At 45.4% G+C, this 19052-nt stretch overlaps 1 protein-coding gene across 2 annotated transcripts in view; it reads left to right on the top strand.

Moving 5' to 3' along the window:
* Positions 1–19052, top strand: part of TAF4B (TATA-box binding protein associated factor 4b) — a 116005-nt gene that overhangs the window by 54104 nt on the left and 42849 nt on the right. For both annotated transcript variants that reach the window (XM_066578976.1, XM_066578977.1), the window contains exon 10: positions 14028–14197. In XM_066578976.1, the coding sequence (XP_066435073.1) occupies positions 14028–14197 (170 nt within the window). The remainder of the gene's footprint in view (positions 1–14027; positions 14198–19052) is intronic.

Here is a 19052-nt window from a genome sequence, read left to right as displayed (position 1 = left end):
TGACTGGCCGACGGATCTCAGCTCAGTCACTCCTCTGCTGGGGCTACAGGCAGCGCCGCTCCTCACGGTCCCCGACGGTGCTGTGTGACTCCTGTGCTGGCCATTCTGCTGGTGACACTCACCGCCGCTGTGTCCCACTGCTCCTACTGCCCCACTTCTATGGGCTCAGCTGTCAGTGGGTCCGCGGCTGTGGCTTCACCCCTCCATGGTCCGGCAATGTCTCCTCCGCACCCTCCAATTATATAACCAGCGGAACAGTTCGGGAGGCTGCAAAGGGAAGAACGGCCAGCAGCCGAGGGGGATTTCAGTGGCGCCTACAACCAACATTACGGCCACTGCCGATGATGCCCACCCATTCTCCTGGACAGCCAATCCTGGTAGGGCTGTTGGTTGGGGGGGGGTCGTGTATCTTGACTCCACCCATTCTGCTGGTGGCGACAAGATACACGAATGCCATCAGGGGAATACTCCAGGATATTGTTCTCCAAAGCCTTCCAATGCTTCTGAACAATGTGGTGTTTTGGTTTTTTTTCTATATACCTCTTCCGGCTCTATTTAGTGTGTTCTACACGGCGTTTTATGTGTAGTTTTGATTTCATGAATGATGGATGTTGCATTCAAGAACTGTATATGGCAAGCTGATTATATTCATGCCGCAGTATCCTGCATTGTTTTGGAAGCATGCCTTCCAGCATGCCAGATCTTGCAAAATTCCCCTTGCATTAAATCCAAGATCCCTTCTATCATACCCAGGCTTTTTGGATTGCACTAGTGGAACCTTCACTCGGTGAAACATATGCTGGAATGCATGCTTATTTACGGATGCAGGACATCACAATGTTTTGCTTGTTTTCAATCTGCCAAAAGCTCATTTGAAAGCCATATTCCCCCCCCCCCCCCCTTTTTTTTTTTTTAAAGAACACTTATAGTAGTTTTACACTTTTGCTGAAGCATTTGTAGAAGCAGCATCCATGGCAGCCCCAGTTACAGGGAATAACATCCCCTTGTAGTGACTGTAGTCACTCCTGGGGCTGTTCTGGGTCTGCTAAGACTAAACAGCTCAACCATGTCAGGGGCACCTGGCGATCACATGATTGCTGGGATCACTAAAGGACACCGTACTGCTGCTTCCTCTATTCTCTGCATGGCACTCATTAAGTACTATGTAGCCTGCAAAAAAAGAGGGCAAAAGCAGTTAAAAATCACTTCTGTCTTCTCCCCTGGGTCCTTGTCCGTCTCTGATAGCCAAAGACCTGTCCTGGTTCTGCCAGATTGCAGGAGCTGTAATCCTGCGCTCTATTTTACTATTGTCTGGTTTTAAAGCCATGGACGAAGCGCCGTATATTTACGCCACTTGGTCCTAAACAGGTTAAAAGGGGTTGTGATGTCTGTATTGAAATAAATGGTATTTCTAAGTTACTGTATGTATATTGGATAGCTGAAGATGGGTCAATGATCCAGGGATGTATTTTCATAAATATTTCGGACAAGCGCATATGGGCAAATCGCTGATCTGTTTTAGTTTTGACTTATGTTTGCAATCATAATCTGAGCTCACAATATTTGCCAGGACTATGCTGGTCTGAAGCTAGCCCTAGATGAGAGAATAAAACTTCAAGATCTCTGCTTTCTGCCAGTGAATGGAAGTATTTTGTCCTGAAGAGCTTAATGCACCCATGTCAGCTATACCCGTACATGATCAGGACAGGCTTTCAGTGAATGTAAGCAAAAGTTTCCCTTCACCAGAAGCAGGCAGATCTTGATATTGTAAATGACTGGGAAATAAAGGGGACAATGTTTCAAAACCGCGTGCAGAGGAGAAGTAGTGCAGCTGCCCGTAAGATCACTGCTTTCATTTTCTAAAAGACGCCTAGAACTGCTGATAGTGGACTGGCAGCTGTGGGCAAAGCCTCCACTTGTTCTTCCCTCTATTTCCTATTAGTTCCCTACCCAAAGTATATTAGAGGTTGGCATAACTTTTCATTTTACTGCCTGAACTCTCTCCACCCAACATAACATGGCACTGGTGGGTGTTAGAACGTCCGTTTTCTGTGGCTCTGTCTTCACTTACGGCACACTTAAATGCAGTGGGCAGGCAGATGCTAGAGAGTAAGGCCTCCAAGCTTTTCATTCCCTTCCTTTCACATGGAGAAAGGAGGGAAGCAATGGGGTGTGGGGTGGAGCAAACCCATTACTGCTGAGGGCCTAAGACCCAGACAAAGACTCCAAAGCCTCACTTCTGGATCCACATCCCTCAGCCCCAAGAGTGAGGATTCACCCAGCTTGACTGCTAAAGGGGTTCACCTCAAAACTCTCCTCTCTGGTATTAAATAAATTGAAACCCAGTAGAACAGGGGTGTCAAACTCCTTTTCACCGAGGGCCTCATCAGCCTTATGGTTGCCTTCAATGGGCCGATTCTAATTGTTAATTGTAAGACCGTATAGTAAAAGTGAACCCCACAGTGGCCCAATTGGTAATAAGGTCCTCCATAGCGGCCAGTGACGCACAAGGACACTTCTGCATTTTTATACACATTTTTATACTTGCCTGCATCCAATGTGGTCCCACTGGCAGGTATACCGGCTGCTCTCTTGGGGCCCTCCTGCATACTTGGGCCCCTGATGTCTCCCAGGCCTGCAGCCATGAGTAGAGTTAGGGCTGGTGAGAGGAGGTCAGTGCTGACCAGGCTCTCACTCTGCAGCTGCTCCTCCTCAGCGTTGCTCTCCTCCCTGCAGAGATCATGGTCTCTGCACTCTTCTTCCCTCCTCCGCAGCCGTTGTCAGTCGGCACTCTATTACTGTCTGCACTAGACAGAACAAGCCAAGAGATCACCTACTGACAGCAGCACGGAGGTGAGGGAACTTTGTGCACAGCCGGCGGGCCACAGCAAATGAGGTGGCGGGCCGGATTCGGCCCACAGGCCTTGTATTTGACACCTGTGCAGTAGAAGATAAGTTGGATGTTTTTATCCTACTGTCTTATGACCTCCATTGGAGAGCAGTGCCTAGATACCAGGTTTTTTAGCCTTCGCACCCTTCCATTCCCATAGACTGTGCTGATGATTATTACTGTCCCGCAGGTAGTGTTGGTGGCTTTAAGGAAAGTGTGCGGATGGAAAACAGTGTAATTATTCAGCCTTGATATTGTATCAAAAAGGCAGAAAGTGACTTAAAACGAGATGCTTTTTCACTGTTCTATTGCATTGTAGTCCAGTAGCTCTCATTGGTGACTCCTCTGTTGCTTTTGTATGTGTTTTTATTACTAGCAAACTATAGCAGAAGAACATTTTTTATTTATTTATTTTTTCTATTTAGTAGGTGAGAATTTTCATTGTATAGGAGTTATCCTTCGCAGTACAATACAATTGTATTGGATATGGCTATGAAGGACACCGTTGCAATCAAAATGAATCGACCCCTATTGGAAACTTGGGTTTATTTGCTAAATTTACAAAAAAAAAAACTAAACAAAATAATAATTTAAATAGATTCACACAACTAAAATAATTCAACAAGTCACTTTTAATGGTTATTGCAGTCTTGGTATGAAGGACGCTCCTCATGATGAGCGTCTCTAGTACCAGGTAGAGCGCCCTTTTTGCTGTTCTGACTGCGACTATATCTGTCTGTGATCAGGATCAAAATTTGTTGCTGCGATGGATTTAGAATGTTCTATCAAGGCTGCTGCAAATCCTCCAGCTGCAGCATTCATTTGTACCTTTCCCAAGGATATCAGATTGTCCTGTGGTTATTTGTACAATACTCGATATACTGCATAAAACAATAACCGCTAACAATCTCCTGATTGTGTTTTTGCACGCAGTAGAAGATCATAAAGAAGTGATTTTGTATATTCCAAGCGGGAAATATATTGATAACCCTGTTTTATCTCTTGTTTTTATTAATACACTGGCATTATGTTTGTTAATTTATGTTGTTCTTTGATGCGATGGTTGGTCCTTGATACAGTTGAACACTAGGGGGTGCCAGAGGCTCATTTTATTATCCAACACATGACTGGGCAGCTCATTCATTTTTATATCCCCATCAGGGTGGCTTCAATTAGGTGTAGTACCTAATTTAACCGAGGTTCCTGAGGGGTTTAAAGCATGGGAACATTAAAATAAGACAATAATACCTACATCTTATTAGACTAATTTAAATTCAGGCTCCACGTTTGGGGAATATGTTCATTCTTTCTTTACCCGAAGATGTTTTATGACACAAATATGCAATAAAGTATGATTACAGATTTTTAGCCTCGTAAAAGCAGCTGAAAAAACTGTCATGTCTTCCGTCGGTGTTATTATTCTGAAATATGGACAGCTGTGCCATGTAGGGGGGTAAGCGGTCGTTCTGCTATGGATTAATATACATTCACTTGTGTGCAGTCTTCAGCTGGGATAGAAGTAAACTGCTAGTAATACAATTTGTTAGACTTTGTCAATCACAGCCTGGAGTTTAGAAGACTTGAATGGCTACATTACTTTGAGGATAATGAAAATCTACAGCCTTAGTGTGTTGTACGGCTTTCAGGGTAGTGGGACTTTATTCAGGAGTACATGAAGACTTCTCTGTTATAGTATTTATTGTTTATTTTTAACTATACATTATGTATAGTACATAGTAGAATAGGCTGAAAAGACAAATGTTCACCCGATTTCCACCCACCTTGTTGATTCAGAGGAAGATAGACGCCAATCTACCCCATTTTAGGGGGGAAAATTGCTTCCCAACTCCATAATGGCAGTCAAAATAATCCCTGGATCAACATTTGAAAGTTCCTACCTGACTCCAAGACCCGGTTCAACAACCCCGCTGGTTATTGTAGTGCTCTAAAAAGACGTCTAGTCCCCTCTTAAACACCATCATTAATTTTGCCATCACCACTTCCTCAAGCAGAGAGTTCCACAGTCTCACTGCTCTTACAGTAAAGAATCACCTTCTGTGTTGGTGATGAAACCTTCTTTCCTCTAAACGTAGAGGATGCCCACTTGTTATCGTTACAGTCCTGGGTACAAACAGATCATGGGAGAGATCCTTGTATTGTCCCCTGATGTATTTACAAAAATAGGGGAGATGGAACAATACCTCTGCAGCGCCACCTATTGGAAGGCAGCACTCCTGCAAGTCCATGTTAGACTCTTTATACAAGCCTGGTAACAGTGACTAGGAATTGAAAGGCAAGCCAGAATCCATACACGGACATCTGTTTTGGTGTTTGCCCCTCTACAGTGTGCAGTAGGTTTCTGGCTTGGCTATCAAGAGGCCTGTGATGTGGCTTGTGACGTGGTGAGTGGGTGAGGAGACTTTTAAGGCCGTTCATGCTTCTCTGGGTAATATGCAAATAAGTGAGATGGAACAATAACTCTGCAGAAATGTTGCCTTCCAGTAGGTGGCACTGTAGCGGTATTGTTCCATCTCCCTTATTTGTATATTACCCAGAAAAGCATGAATGACCTTATAAGTCTCTCCTCACTCACCTTCTAGGTGCTCTCCCTAAGGAGAAAACATAGCGTTCCTGACCTAATGTATTTATACATGGTTATTTGGTCGCCCCTTAACCATCTTTTTTCAGGGTGAATAATCCCAATTTTGATGCCTCTCTTGGTATTCCAGTCCTCCCATTCCATTTATTAATTAAGTTGCCCTTCTTTGTACCCCCTCAAGCACTGCAACATCTTTCCTGAGCATCGGTGACCAGAACTGTACACAGTATTCCATGTGAGGCCTGACAAGTGCCTTATATAGTGGGAGGATAATGTTCTCGTCCCTCGCTCCTAAACCTCTTCTAATGCACCCCAAGACTTCATTTGCCTTTGCAGCAGCTGATTGGCATTGATTGCTCCAATGAAGTCTACATTCTACTAGTACCCCCAGGTCTTTTTCCATCTCCATTTTCCCTAGCTGTACCCCACTCGGTGACATCCGTTTCTCCTGCCCATGTGCATAACCTTACATTTACCAATACTAAACTTCATTTGCCTTTTTTCTACCCAAGGCCCCAGATTATCTAAGTCCATTTGCCGGCATATTTTGTCTTCCATACATATTGTATGTTCTTGCTCAATACGACTTTGAACATAAGGTAAAAGCCTCATGTATTCCAGGTTAAATGGGTTATCCCAAGATAGACTGGTGATAATACTCTTGATCTTGCATTCCCCACTTCTCATCCCGGCAGGCTCGCTGAACCCACCCGCAGTGATGTCAGGCTGGCTGAAGAGGTGGTCACACGTGTGCGGCGCCACTCCATTCATTTTAGTGGGGTGACTGAAGTAGCCACATACAAGCACTCGGCTATTTCTGTCAGTCTCTTTGAAGGTGGATGATGGGGCATTGCACAGGTTCAATCTTCTCTTCATTGTGGGGGATGCAGTATCCCCATGCTGTAGTTTGGGATAAACCTTCCAGTGTAGTAAAAGTTGTCTTGTGCTGTAGTCTGAGATGCTTTTCATTATAGGGAAATTTCCTCATGCTCTAGTCTGAGATGACCCTCTAATAGCAAAACCTCCAGGACACTTTCCAGCTCTAGTCTTTATTCTTCTTGGACGGAGCTACAAGTATATAGAACTGTTCCAGGAAGACCTGTAGTGAAAACTCCCCATTATGCTTAGACATCCCTTTTTAGATGAGCTTATTGCAAGCACATTATTGCGTCCATATTACATAGAGGTGGCCCGACCACAAGTCTACTGACCCAAACCCGCTGCATAATAGATCACAGTAGACCCGCTCATCCGTAATAGGGGTGGAAAAATGCATTTGTCTGAAAGTGGCTTTATCTAGAAAGGGAAGATGGAGAGGCGGAAGTCCTTGGCAATCAGAATTAAAAGCGGCACTTTATTTCATATCAAAACATAGCAAGTGCAAAAACGGGACCCGATGCACAAAAGGTAGGTGACCGCTGTTTCGTGTCATAGTGAAGGCTTGACAAAACGTCATGTAACACAAAACTGTTGCCTATCCTTTATGCCCCGTGTCCTGGCTTTGCACCTGCTATGTTTTGATATGTAATAAAGTGCTGCTCTTAGTTCTGAATACCCAGGAGTGCCGCCTCTTCATCTTCCCCTTTTGGGTATTTGATACAATTTAATTCAGTCTGAAGCACCTTTTTAGTTGCCATAGCCGTGGTCGTCCGTTGGTGAGCGCCGTTTGCCTCTTTTCTAAGTTGGAAACAGCTTTCAGCATAAAGCGATCTCATTTGGATGTGGATTTGTGGTGAAAATGAACAGAAATAACTTGTCATGCTTCAGATTTAAAATCTGCACAGCTTTTTGATTCAGCCCAGATTTTGCCCCAAATCACATCCATATAGCTTGTACTGTAAATGCTCTAGAACAGGGGTCCCCAACCGCCGGGTCACGGACCAGGGCCGGGCCGTTGGGTGTTTAGCGCCGGTCCGCGGCACCGCCGGGAACTTTTGCTCTAAACACAAGGCCCGCGGGCCGAATCCGGCCCGCTGCCTTGTGCTATGTGGCCCGGCGGTGTGTGCCGACGCCGCTGACCACTGAAGCGATTACCAGTGGGGGCGCCGCAGCTCCCCGCTGGTAATCGCGCTGATCCCGGCGCACACACTGACGTCTGTGCAGCCAGGATTCTCCTCTCCGAGTCCCCTGCTCATTAGTTCCGCAGGAGAGGACTCGGGAGGAAGCGTTCCGGGCTGACGTCAGGACAAGCAGATAGAGAGCGACAACAGGGAGGAGGTAAGTATAAGGGTTGGGGGGCTGCCTATTACTGGGGGGGCTACTTATTACAGGGTAAGGGGCTGCCTATTACTGGGGGGGGGGGTTACTACTGGGGGGGTGGTTACTACTGGGGGGCTGCTTATTACTGGGGGGGGGGACCTGCTTATTACTGGGGGGGGGATCTGCTTATTACTGGGGGGGGGGATCTGCTTATTACTGGGGGGGGGGCCTGCTTATTACTGGGGGGGGCCTGCTTATTACTGGGGGGGGGGGACCTGCTTATTACTGGGGGGGACCTGCTTATTACTGGGGGGGGACCTGCTTATTACTGGGGGGGGACCTGCTTATTACTGGGGGGGGGGGGGGTACTTATTACAGGGGAAGGGGCTGCTTATTACTGGGGGGGGCTGCCTATTACGGGGGGGGGGGTACTTATTACAGGGGAAGGGGCTGCCTATTACAGGGGGGGGGGGGCTGGTTATTACTGGGGGGAGGGGCTACTTATTACAGGGGAAGGGGCTGCCTATTACTGGGGGGCTGCCTATTACTGTGTGGGGGGGGTACTTATTACAGGGGAAGGGGCTGCCTATTACTGGGGGGGGGGCTGCCTATTACTGGGGGAGGGCTGCCTATTACTGGGGGGGGGGCTGCCTATTACTGGGGGGGGCTGCCTATTACTGGGGGGGGGCTGCCTATTACTGGGGGGGGGGCTGCCTATTACTGGGGGGGGCTGCCTATTACTGGGGGGGGGCTGCCTATTACTGGGGGGGGGCTGCCTATTACTGGGGGGGGCTGCCTATTACTGGGGGGGGGGGGGCTGCCTATTACTGGGGGGGGACCTGCTTATTACTGGGGGGGGGGGGGGTACTTATTACAGGGGAAGGGGCTGCTTATTACTGGGGGGGGCTGCTTATTACTGGGGGGGCTGCCTATTACTGGGGGGGGGCTGCCTATTACTGGGGGGGGCTGCCTATTACTGGGGGGGGCTGCCTATTACTGGGGGGGGGCTGCCTATTACTGGGGGGGGCTGCCTATTACTGGGGGGGGCTGCCTATTACTGGGGGGGGCTGCCTATTACTGGGGGGGGGCTGCCTATTACTGGGGGGGGGCTGCCTATTACTTGGGGGGGGCTGCTTATTACTGGGGGGGCTGCCTATTACTGGGGGGGCTGCTTATTACTGGGGGGCTGCCTATTACAGGGGGGGGGCTAGTTATTACTGGGGGGAGGGGCTACTTATTACAGGGGAAGGGGCTGCCTATTACTGGGGGGGTTGGTTATTACTGGGGTGGCTGGTTATTACTGGGGAAGGGGCTGCCTATTACTGGGGGTGCTGCCTATTACTGGGGGGGACACCTGCTTATTACGAGGGGGGGCTACTTATTACTGGGGGAGGGGCTGCTAATTACTGAGAGGTGGGGGCTGTCTATTACTGGGGGGGGGGGAGATAAATTATATGCTGCCCTATGTGTGTGCTGGGGGGGGGGGGATAGATTATATACTGCCCTATGTGTGTACTGCCAAGACATTCTAAGGCCTCATGTCCACGGGGAAAATCAGGCCCGCTCCGGATTCTCCATGGAGAATCTGCAGCGGGTCCCTCCTGCCCCGCGGACATGAGCGCTGAAAATCAGAATAAATGAGAATAAACTCACCTCCCATCCGCTCCGTTTCTTCTCTTCGCGGCGGCGCCATCTTCTCTGCGTCGCGGCCGGATCTTCTTTCTTCGGCTCGGCGGATGTGCATGATGATGTCGGTGACGTGCACCGCGCATGCGCCGTCTCGAAGAAAAAAAGATCCGGCCGCGACGGAGAGAATATGGCGCCGCGCGAAGAGAAGAAACGGAGCGTGTGAGTAAATCGCGATTTTTTTTTTTTTTTTTTTTTTTTTTTTTTTTTTTTTTTTGTTTTTTTTTTTTTTTTGGATCCGGACGGCTTCCATAGGCTTCAATAGAAGCCCGCGGGAGCCGTCCCCGCGGGAGACCCGCATGAAAATGGAGCATGGTCCAGATTTTTTCATGCTCCATTTTTTTTTAAATCCCTTTTATTGACCATCCGCGGGTATTTATCTACCCCGCGGGTGGTCAATGCATCCCTATGGGGTCCGGATCCGCGGGCAGGAGAAGAGTTAAAATCCGCTGCGGATTTTAATTCTTATTTTGCCCGTGGACATGAGCCCTAAATGTCATAATTAAATAATAATGCACTAAACTCCAACTCCCTTCATAACCCCGCCCCGTATAACCAAAGCCCCGCCCATGTCCCACCCCACCCTGCCGGCCTTGTAAAAATGGTCTTGCTTGAAGCCGGTCCCTGGTGCCAAAAAGGTTGGGGACCCCTGCTCTAGAATACGTATCGTCTATACTGTGTGTGACTATCTTTATCTAAATAAAACTATCCTTATAGAATAAAAAAAATCTAATATACTTTTTGTTTGTTTCTCACTATTTTGTTGATCTTTTTGCTCTTGATAAATGAAAAAGAATCTTGTTGACCTCCAGAAGCTGCTCTACTGACATTGTTCTAGTGCAACTAAAATGGAAAGTGAAACACCTTTTCCAAATGGTCACCATGAAACATCCACAGTTTAGTGTCTCCAGCTTCTTCGCAGTCCTGTGTGTCTCTTCCATTTCCACCAAATGTATAATGGGAAGAAGTATTAGCAAGATGAAAAGTAGTAGGACTGCAGTGTCAGACTCTGCAGGGTTTGTTTGTAGTCTGTTACCATGGAAACGCACAGGTCTGCTTAGGAGCTGTAGATATAAGAAGTTGGATTATTTGGAGTTTCTTAATCTTTCATTTCAGATTCATTGGAATCTGAAATTGGAACAATAAAAAGTTAAGGTGAGACCTAAAGTATAAAATCATGACTGCAGCAAAGAGCAATTCTTGGATTCTGTTTTCAAAGTGGAGCTTTTTATGTTACTACTTGTTTTTGCTAAGGCTGCTTTTGAAGTCATAGTGTTTTTTTTCTTCTTTTTTTTGATACAAGAGCAGCCTGCTAATCCTAGGCATGTTTTATGCCCCACTTAAATGCGTTCAATAACCATGGACATGTTAGTTGGAGCATCAGTGTGGTATTTGGCTGCAATTTGCTTGACTGCACACCGCCTGTTTGGCAAAATGACAACTTTATTCTATGGGTCAGTACGATTACTACGATGCCAAACGTGTATAGTTCTTCTTTTTTTTTTTCTTTTTTTTTTTTACCGTAGTACTTTTTTTTTTTTTCTTTTTTTTTTTTACCGTAGTACTTTTTTTTTTTTTCTTCAAAGAGCGGCAAGGGGGGGGTAAACCCCGTCAATGTAACAGTTTAGATGGGGCTACAGTGCTGCTTGCTAAATATAAAATTGGAGGGTTTACCATAGTGGTATAAAGAGCTCTGAATTTCCTTTAACCCTTTCCAATCCACTGTCTGACGTCTTCCTACATTCTGATTGAAGTTTGTACAGCTCCAATGTCAGATGTCGGACAGGGTATTCTTACCGTCTATTGCCAGTCGGAGCCTCTCTGGCGCACACACACTGACTTTAGCCAGCAGATGGCACCGTTGGACAAACAGCAAAAAGAGAAGGCCTTTTTAGGAAACTCTGAATCCAAAATTAAATTGAAAAGGGTTAAATCACATCTTTGTTGGGCTCACTTCCGGTGGGTGTCGTATGCAAGGAGTACAAATTGTACTCCCTAATCGTCATCCACTTCCATTAGCTAGTGATGTCGGAGGGCTGTACTGCAATCTCTGGCTGCACAATGTGCATGGCTTCCGGTGAAGTCAGTGGATGCACGGTGTCCCGCAGCCCGTACGCAATTAACATTGTGTATGAGTGGCGGAAATGCTCACAAGTTTATAGGAGAAGAGATTGAGAGAGAATAAGAATTTTCGTCTGGGCGGTTGGCTGGCCGATGTTGTAATGTCATTCCCTGCTTGCAAGTTGTCTTCTGCGCGGATGATACGCTGTGCCTGTGTGTCCATCCGTGCCAAAAATGGCATGCTTTTGAGATCCTTCGAAATTACTTTCTGCGATGGATTGCTGGGCTTTCACTCCGGATATCCACTTGCGCAATCCGATCCGTTCGTGTGACCCTGGCTTTAGAGAAAAGCCGGATGGGCATATAAATGCAGGAGAGGACCACCCAGGGTTATTTGGGGTCTTTTGCTATGGAGACATATGGGTTTCTAGAAGAACTTTTCTCCCCTAGAAACATCACTTCTGTATTATGTTGGAAAGTACCGTATGGCAGCGCACATCATGCCTTTGGCTCCTTGTGTTCTAAATCTAGTTGAAGAAGCATTACTTGTAGCAGCTATACTGATGTCGGGGCCTGGCCAGTACCCAAATATCTGAACTAGTTATCATATTAGTAACAACTATTAGCTTGTTCTGTTTAGACCTTGAGGATAATCCTCGACATCCCTCTTTCCACATGTGAAGGTATAGATTGTAGGGGGAAAGTTTTGTTATCTTTTACGTGTAAGAAAAAAAAAAGTGCTGTGTACTAGCTCATATAAATTGGACCAACACCTCCGCCTCAGATTTGGTTATCTAATTAATTGAATAACTTAAAGGGACATAACTGATAAATGTAGAATCCAAGACATGGTTCCTGTCATCATACATCCTTGTTGGTGGAAGAACCTAAACTTGCTACATTTCAGAGATGCCCTAAGCTGACACAACGTGACCTAGAAGTTACTATGTATCAGTGGCAGAGAATATCAGAGCAAGTTGTGTTCTGGAAAGAATAAGTCCATGAACAGCTGTTGGCATACAGACCTACGTTTTTAAATGAAAATAGCCTTGTGGGGTTGCCAGCTGCGTAGGAAAGATCTTAACACTGAAGATCTGTTGCGTGACTCCAGTGCCAACAGCAAGGAGCCGGTTACTGGGACTGAAGCAAATCCTGCAGCGCTGATCAGTCAGAATAGAGGGAGCTATCCATGAAAAGAAAAACCTTATGGAAATCGATTAGCACTCTTACATATTCCTCGTAGGTTTCTATGCCTAAAATAATACTGCAGCGCATGGAGTTCACATCTTAAGCACATCTGACACTTTATAGCCAGTGGGGCTCAACAAGAAATCTGCTTTCTTTTTGTCTGCTGTCATGTTGCAGAGATGTAGCATTTATTGGGGTGGGATACGTTATTTATTGCAACTAAACAGGATGTCTATAAACGAGGAGCTTAAAGTGCAGGTTTTATCTTTGGTCATGAGCTTTTGGCTTTTTTCAAGGACTCTCCTATTATAACCCCTTTCCTACATGCTGGCAATCAGCAGATGAAATCTCCATGACCAGTTATCATCGGGGAAAGATGATTTTTCGTAGGTGAAAAATAGTATTACAGGATGACCGTTTTTATATATTTTTTGTTATAAATGATTGTGCAAAGTCCTGCAGAGCGGGAGATGCTTTTTGCAGAGGTTCTCTGCACTGATAGTGATTGACTATTATTTCTGTATGGAAATACTCATACACAACTGTCAAATTAAATATATACCATATATACTCGAGTATAAGCCTAGTTTTTCAGCACATGTTTTTTATGCTGGAAAAGCCCCCCTTGGCTTATACTTGAGTGAGGTAAAAAAAAAAACTCAAACACCCCCCCCCCCCCCCCCCCGCAATGCTCACCCCCCAGCCTGTGTCTGTGTCCCAAGCGCGATGGTCTCCCCGACGGTGCGGCAAGCTGCTTGAGAATTCTCCCCTCTGTGATTTCCCTGCTCAGCTTTGAATTTCCCCGCCGGCTGTGATTGGCTGGCACTCAATCCAATCACAGCGCTGACGGCAGAGGAATTGAAAACCGAGCAAGGAGATGACAACGAGGAGAAGTCTGAAGCAGGTTGCTACACCGCCGGGGAGACCATCGCATCGGGGACACAGATGCCGGCTGGGAGGTGAGTATTGCATTTTTTTAACCTAGTATATACTCGAGTTTAGCTAGGCTTATACTCGAGTCAATAAGTTTTTACCAGTTTTTTGGGCTAAAACTTATTGACTCGGCTTATACTCGGGTCAGCTAATACTCGCGTATATACGGTATAATAAATTATCATATATTAGAATATATAATTATATCCATAAAATGATCTATCCATCTGCTCAGCTCTGTACTTTGTGCAGGGACTATATGGCACGGATAGGGAATCGCTGCTCTGTTTTGTAGGGACTGTGTAGAGTTTGCGTGTATTCAAAAAAAAAAATTATTGGTATTTTCACATGAACATTCCTTATGTAGTTATGCATACATGATGGGTTATGTTGCATTGCAGAATTTGTGTTTTATCTATTTAAAAAAAAAAAATACAAAAAATGGTTAATTTTTGTAACCTTTTGTATTAGAGAAGAAGATGATATAAATGATGTTACGTCTATGGCAGGCGTTAATCTGAACGAAGAAAATGCCTGTATATTGGCAACCAACTCCGAACTGGTTGGTGCAGTGATTCGATCTTGTAAAGACGAACCCTTTTTATATACATCTGTTCTTCAGACCCGAATCTTGGACATAGGTAAGAAATGTTAAGGTAGGTCCTCAGGCAAAATGAATTCCATATAGGTGATTGCATATATCATTCATGTTTGTTTAACAAGGAAGATATTGTAGAATCGCAGTAATCCAGAAAACTTTCAAACTACTAGTATCCTGGATATTTAAAAAATGAATCTAGACCTAATGTGTGTACATACCCCATTGCCTGGTGGTGTGTAGGTGCTAATATTCTGGCTCTAATGACCTTGGTGCAATGTCTGCTGTAAAGCATCTGGCATTGTTGGAACATAGTCCAGTGATTGGCTACCATGTAATTCATCCATAAGTAAGCATGGGCTAATTTTGTCCTATGTGGGTTGGGGTTGCCAGGTTAAAGAGATTCTACTGTCTTGATTCCTGACAGCTATTTGAAGATTCTTTTCCACAGCAGCTTCAGTAATAAGGTAGTGAAATTGATCAGAATAAGGCTGCGTTCACACTGCCCCACAGTGGCTCTGTAGTGGAGTTATGTGTAGTGGAGCACCACCACGGGGATGCCGACGTGTAGTGAGATCTGTTTCCTAAGCGATTTATAGGTATTAAACAAGATTTGATCCTATTTGGGTTAAAGTATAGTAAATCATATCGGTTATGTTTTTCTTTCTTTCTTTGACTGAGTCCAATACTGGTTTTGAATGCTACATATCTTGCATGGAGCAGTATCACGGCCATGTGATTAGGCATAATATGAATGCATTTTAACATATGGTGTGTTTGTGTATGATTCCATACAGTCCCGTCTATGGCAAGCATCACTGTGTTGATCCATTTTGGTAGTTTTACTTATTTCCCTGCTGTGTACATTTATCATTTCACTTTTGTATCCCTCTCTGATATTCTGATTAGCTCAAACTTCTCTCCTGCCCCTTTTGTTCACACCTGGTTGCATTTCTTATATAATCAGTGTTGCATAAATCTAAGCCAAGATGTCTTTTCTGAACTTAGTCTTTTTCTCTCTAGCTCCATGATCAGCTCTTAAGGCCCATTTACACGCAACAAGTATTGCTCAAAATTCATTAAAATGATGGCTTTTGAGCGATAATCATGTGAAAATGCTAGCATCATGCACTTTTCGTCTGAATGATGATTTTTAGGTGTGCTTAAAATCCAGCTTAAACAGACCCTAGGCTGTTATCTCCACGGGAGCTAGAGATTACATTGTATTCTCTTAGCAGACCATGGCTGAACAATAGAGCTAATTGCAGAGCTCGGACCCCCTCTGAGTTCTGAAAATAGCTCTGAGGCTTATTTTGCACGCATTAGTGCCCATTAGTACTTTATGCAAAATGATCGCTAATCTCTTAGTAATTTGAAAGATTATCTTTGCGTGTAAATGGGCCTTAAGGTTCATATCAGAACTATTCCAAAACTGCTCCAGAAGTGGACTAAAGGTGATAAGAATGACACACGTTTTCAACAACAATATAGTATAAAATGGGAGAAGACGACAGGCGCTCAGGGATCAACTCCTGTATTTAACAGGATAGTATTAAGGTCCTTTTTAGACTGAACAATTATTGTTTAAATGAGTGATAGTGAACAAGAATCTTTCAATCCAATCGCAGCCAACGACCGAACGATGCCTTTAAAAATCACTGTTGGCTCGTTAACTTATTGTTCAGTCCTTCTCATTTATTTATATAGCGAAAGAGAGAAACCTTCTCATTTGAGTAAGCCAATGATGTATCTGCCTGTATAAATGGGCTGCATGAGCAAATGAGCTATTGGTGACATCACTCGCTCATTCAAATGATAATAGTTTGGTGCAAATGGACCCTAAGGTGTAGAAATGATACTTTAGTAGGGCTTGGAGGAAGAGAAGATTTTCAGCTCCTTAACCACAAAAAAACCCCTAAATCCAGAATCGCTTTAAACGGACAGACTGCTTCAACCCACGATTCTGCAATACTGATAGGTGTTTTATCAAACACAACAACCTAGGAACTGCAACAACCCTTCATGAGTTAATCTGTATGCTGGTTCACCAAGCAGATTCAATAATCTACCATATTATTAATATATTATTGAATCTGCTTGAGAAAGGAGGGGGTGAACGAGCGTACACTTTAACTCCCTGAAACGTGTTACAATTCCTATGCTGCTTATGTGCTTGAATAAAATGCCTATCAATATTGTAGAATTGTGGGATGAAAGAGTCTGATTGTTTAAAGCGAACATCAAAAAACCTAAATCAAAGGAAAATAGGTTGAAAATCTCCCTTCCCTCAAACCCCTTTTGAAGTGTCATTTCTACATCTAACACTATCAAACTACTAACGACCACTTGTACGTCAAATTTGTGTGTGTGTAAGAGTTACAGGCAGAGATGGCTCTTGGCCCCACCTCCTGATCACATGACTGGCTTGTCATCACAGGTCCTTTATCCTCCTCCTGCACTGAATGAGGAATTGGGGGCAGACTACATCCCTCGCAAACCCCTGCAGCCTCAGTTGCTATTTATACAGCAGTACTCAGTCTGCCAGTGTGTAGCAGGTTGCCAGACTGCTGCACACCTGTGTGGAGACTCCAATAAATGACAACTGACAAATGTCTGCAAACATAGCTGGCAGTGTATATTGACCAACAACATTGAAGTATAGTCCTTCCCCACTATCTTCACATCTCCTGAATGTGATATCATGTCATCAAGTGTTAATGCCGCCAACACCAGTCCAGCCTTCATCTATTTGTCAGCCGTTGTCCACTGTTGTAACAAACTGTCGCTGTTGTGCAAACACGTCACCACAGAGGGTTCAATACCACCGTGAGGCTAATGCAGCTTACATGACACAGCAACAAGCCACAATTTCACCTCCGCCACCAGCTGAAGTTTGTAAATCACGTGCAGCTGATATGTGAAAGCAACATGCCAGAGCTGTGTGTGAGAGACGTGCATGTAGCAGAGCTGTGTGGCGCAGTACACCTACAGAAACACTGGTACTATAATTTTCTAATAATTACTAGTCCTATTAAATATGGGAGAAGTTCACATAATTATAAGACATACCTGTCTTCTCCCATTTTGTACTATATTGTTGCTGTTGTGCCTTGGCCTATGGTCATGGTGTGTGGAGTTGGCGCACTCCTTAAGTGGTTGTTCTGTGGCGAGTGGGACTCCTCCTAATAATAATTATCCCGTTACCTAGCAAGGAACCATATATTTCTCCATCCTTTACCAACACATGGCTGACCCCATTTTACACCATTTTTCCTTTCAGCACTCTTATGGTGGCCTTCACTTTACCCACTCATCCAGCCCCAGCAACAAACGTGGTTCTGGAGTCAGCCTTCTACTAGAAGAACATTTCTCATTCATTCCTACTTTACCTCTCCTCTCCCTCTCTTCCGTTTCAAGTACACTGTCTGCATCTACTCTTCTAATCTACAAGTGGCTGTTCTCTACCGACCACCAATCTGCAATGCAACGATCATTTCGGCTTCCAACTCAATAGTCCCCCTCACACATAAAAGAACTCCTATAGATCAATCAGCAATCCTGGCACGTTTTTTCCCCCCGGCATGCAGATAAAACACAGCATGCTCCATTTTTCTGCAGATCCCACAGGGACTGCTTCCATTGAAGTCAATGGAAGCAATCTGATCTGCGGCACACCTTCAGATGACACTGCGGACGTACCGTGGATCCATGGGAAAGCAGGAGATTTAAAAGAGGAACAAAAGCACGGGTCTCCTCCGTCACGGCCAGATCTCCTTACTGCAGCACAGTGGATGTGCCCAGGAGCGCTCGCCGAAGTGCATGCGCGGTTTTTTTTTTTTTGTTTTTTTTTTTATCTCCTGCTTTTCCGCAGATCTGCCACATGTCCACAGTGACAGCTGCGGGCGGTCTGCGGATTGGACTGCTTCCATTGACTTTAATGGAAGCTATCCGCACAGGATCCGCAGGAAAATAAAGCATGCTGTGATTTCTTCCTACGCGTGTGATCCGCCCTCCAAGAAAAAAAAAAACAACTTCTGCATGCTTTTTACTGCTTTGCGGGCGCCCATGCATCTCTATGGGCGGCTTGATTTGCGGATCTCCTGCGTGGGTGCCCCAAATCCTATCCACCCGTGGACATTGGGCTTAAGGCCTCCTTCCCACAAACGGATTTCCGCCGCGTAACTAGCGGCGGAAATCCGCTGCGTTGCCCGCAGCTATTAGGTTCTATTGAACCTAATAGCTCAATGCTCACGGTGCGGAATTCCACCGCGGAATTCCACACCGTGAAATCTCCCGTCCTCACCCGCGGCATGCTCTATTTGCCGCGGGTGTACACGCGGACGGCTTCCATTGCAGTCAATGGAAGCCGTCCGTTCACGCTATCTTCCGCTGTAGCACAGCGGAAGATAGCGTGAAAACTCTTCCCTGCCCACCGCTGCCGCGTCATATGACGCAGCCGGCTGCATCATGTGACGCGGTGGGCGTGTCACATGACGCGGCAGCAGTGGGCGGGGAAGCGTCATGCGGGAGCGAGGACGCCGGATCGGCAGGTAAGTTTGGGGTCTCCTGGGGGGCGCTGTGACGGGCTCCGCCGCGGAATTTCGCTGCGGAGCCCGTCACGGCCGTGTGCAGCCAGCCTAAGGCTACATAATTAGACTCTAAATATTGAGGGGGCTCTGATTTGTCAACATAGCCGATAATATAAACAGAGAGCATATACTAATCAAGCAGTGTGTACTGTTTAGTTATAATTACAGTACTATAGGGTAGTGTGGACTGATTTAGGACATATTTTGATTGATTGCTATTGGGTTTGGTTGCTCACTGTTAAAACACACTGGTTATGTTCTGGTCAAATCTTTGTTCCGAGTCCATTTATCACTAAACAAGAATTCCTG

Source organism: Eleutherodactylus coqui, chromosome 9, assembly GCF_035609145.1.
Source record: "Eleutherodactylus coqui strain aEleCoq1 chromosome 9, aEleCoq1.hap1, whole genome shotgun sequence".
NCBI lineage: Eukaryota > Metazoa > Chordata > Amphibia > Anura > Eleutherodactylidae > Eleutherodactylus > Eleutherodactylus coqui.
This window is presented reverse-complemented; position numbering and strand designations above follow the sequence as displayed.